This window comes from Aptenodytes forsteri, unplaced genomic scaffold (genome assembly GCF_000699145.1).
Source record: "Aptenodytes forsteri isolate BGI_AS27 unplaced genomic scaffold, ASM69914v1 Scaffold384, whole genome shotgun sequence".
NCBI lineage: Eukaryota > Metazoa > Chordata > Aves > Sphenisciformes > Spheniscidae > Aptenodytes > Aptenodytes forsteri.
In genome coordinates this window covers 45,737-48,002 of record NW_008794952.1, presented here as the reverse complement: position 1 = coordinate 48,002, position 2,266 = coordinate 45,737, and the positions used below count along the sequence as shown (strand labels likewise).

At 40.2% G+C, this 2,266-nt stretch overlaps 1 protein-coding gene across 2 annotated transcripts in view; it reads right to left on the bottom strand.

The window, feature by feature from the left end:
* FHL5 (four and a half LIM domains 5) overlaps positions 1-2,266 on the bottom strand; it is a 30,847-nt gene that overhangs the window by 5,383 nt on the left and 23,198 nt on the right. For both annotated transcript variants that reach the window (XM_009275396.2, XM_019471054.1), the window contains exon 4: positions 79-248. In XM_009275396.2, coding sequence (XP_009273671.1) covers positions 79-248 — 170 coding nt within the window. The remainder of the gene's footprint in view (positions 1-78; positions 249-2,266) is intronic.

Below are 2,266 nucleotides of genomic sequence, written 5' to 3'. Positions count from 1 at the left end.
ATTACCCCGCCCCCTCCCCCCCCCCCCCCCAGCAATGTTGCCTCATTAGGGAAATTTTTCCATTGTACATTTAATTACCTTTTTGCAAGAGTAGCAATGGTGAGCAAATTGCTTCTCAAAACATGGCACGCAGTAATTCTCGTTGTCTTTGGTGATCAATGGTTTTGTTCCCAATGGCTGCCGACAATACTGGCAAACAAAACAGGATTCATGCCAGGAACTTCCCTTAAATTCTATTTTACGGGAACCTGCAAAAACCCAAAGTGAAAAATCCCCCCCAGATATAGCCTTGTAACATAAATTTTAAATGTTGGGAAGACTCTTGTTTCTAATCTTCTATCTCAGTATTGTATTACCCAAGAAAGCACTTATCCTCAATGTAATAGAGTTTCTAATTAGGTACTTGAAATTTCAAGAACACATTCACTGCCATATGATCACCTGGCAAAAGATGCGCTAAGTTAGAATCATAGAATCATAGAATCATTGAATGATCACCTGGCAAAAGATGCGCTAAGTTGCCTAAGTTGTGATTTTTAGAGTCTGTCCTTACATGAATCTTTTGGGGTTACTTCTCTGTGATACACTTCAGTTGCTCAGAGTTTCTCTCAGGCCAGCCAACTCAGTGATGATGTTCAGATACATAGCACTTTCATAAATTAAAGATTAATTTGTTGGATGTTTAGTGCATCTATTAATGTCCTGTCTTTTGTCTTCCTTAAACTAAGTCTCCTTCGCTTATAAATGCATTAATCTTATTCTGCTTAAGATGGCAATTTTTTTTTAAAGTAAATACCTTTTCTGTGATAAAGCATGCTACACTGCCTCTTCTTATAGCTCATAATTTCCGTCCTAGATCAACAGTTCTTTTTATCATGTTGAACTAGATGCTTTTGATGCAGCGCAAGGACAGATGCAATCCCAGAAGAAAATCACTCAGTTAAATGTCTGCCAGAGGAGTTTCAGAGCTCTTAGGTCTGTGTACAAATGCCCTGTACACCTTGATGTAGATGTGTAAGTCTAAAATACCTGAGAAGTCTAAGATATCTGAGAAGAATTTTTCCAGTGACTCTCCACCATAACTTCCTCCCCTGCTGATAGCATCAGACTGCAAAGAGAGGTGCCAGGTGCTTTACCATCCTTTCCACATGAAGAAAATTGCTGATATAACTGATTAATCCCACAACACCTGTCTTCTGGATTGTGGGGCTAGTGGGGAGAGAAACTACTGGTTGTATTTCAACATAAAAGGTTTGCAGCTTCCTCCCAGTGATCAGAAGGCTGACTTCACTGTCTTTGCCTACTAGGTCTTTTCAACACAGAGCTAGCAAGCTGATGACAAAGGAGTTGTTAATGATTTAGAAGCTGGTTGGCATCCCCATGTCACTTCAGTTCTCTATTTGCACTGTTACCCCTACCCTTGGCACTTGCTGCAAGGATTTAGTCTCCTAGACTCTGGGGCAAAATCTGCAAGATGGATGGATATACACTGGAGGATAATAATACAAATCCCACTATATTCTGGTGCTATTGTCATCACATCTAGTAAGCCGTACCTATTAGAGAACATTTTCTAAACTATATCAAATCTAAACAGTATATCATCCTTAAATTGAACACAACTATATTGCTACAACATTTATTTCCACTAATACTGCCTTTACCTGTAATGAAAAGGAAATCAACTGTAAAAATAATATATGTTAAAAAAAATAGTTGCATCAATGCTACTATTCCCTATTAGAGAACATTTTCTAAACTATATCAAATCTAAACAGTATATCATCCTTAAATTGAACACAACTATATTGCTACAACATTTATTTCCACTAATACTGCCTTTACCTGTAATGAAAAGGAAATCAACTGTAAAAATAATATATGTTAAAAAAAATAGTTGCATCAATGCTACTATTGAAGGATCACACAGGTCAGCAGGAGAGCACCTGAAGAGCAGCAAAAAGGAATTCCAGCCACTCCAGCCAGTAGGTCAGCTTCATGGGGGCCCAACTTAAATGCCTCTATGCAAAAGCACGTAACATGGGGAATAAACAAGAGGAGTCAGAGACGTGTGCACGCCTGCAGGGCTACGACCTTATTGGCATCACGGAGACGTGGTGGGATGGCTCCTACGATTGGAGTGTTGGGATGGAGGGATACAGGCTCTTTAGGAAGGACAGGCAGGGGAGACGAGGAGGGGGTGTCGCCCTCTATGTCAATGACCAGCTGGAGTGCATGGAGCTCTGCCTGGGGATGGATGAGGAGC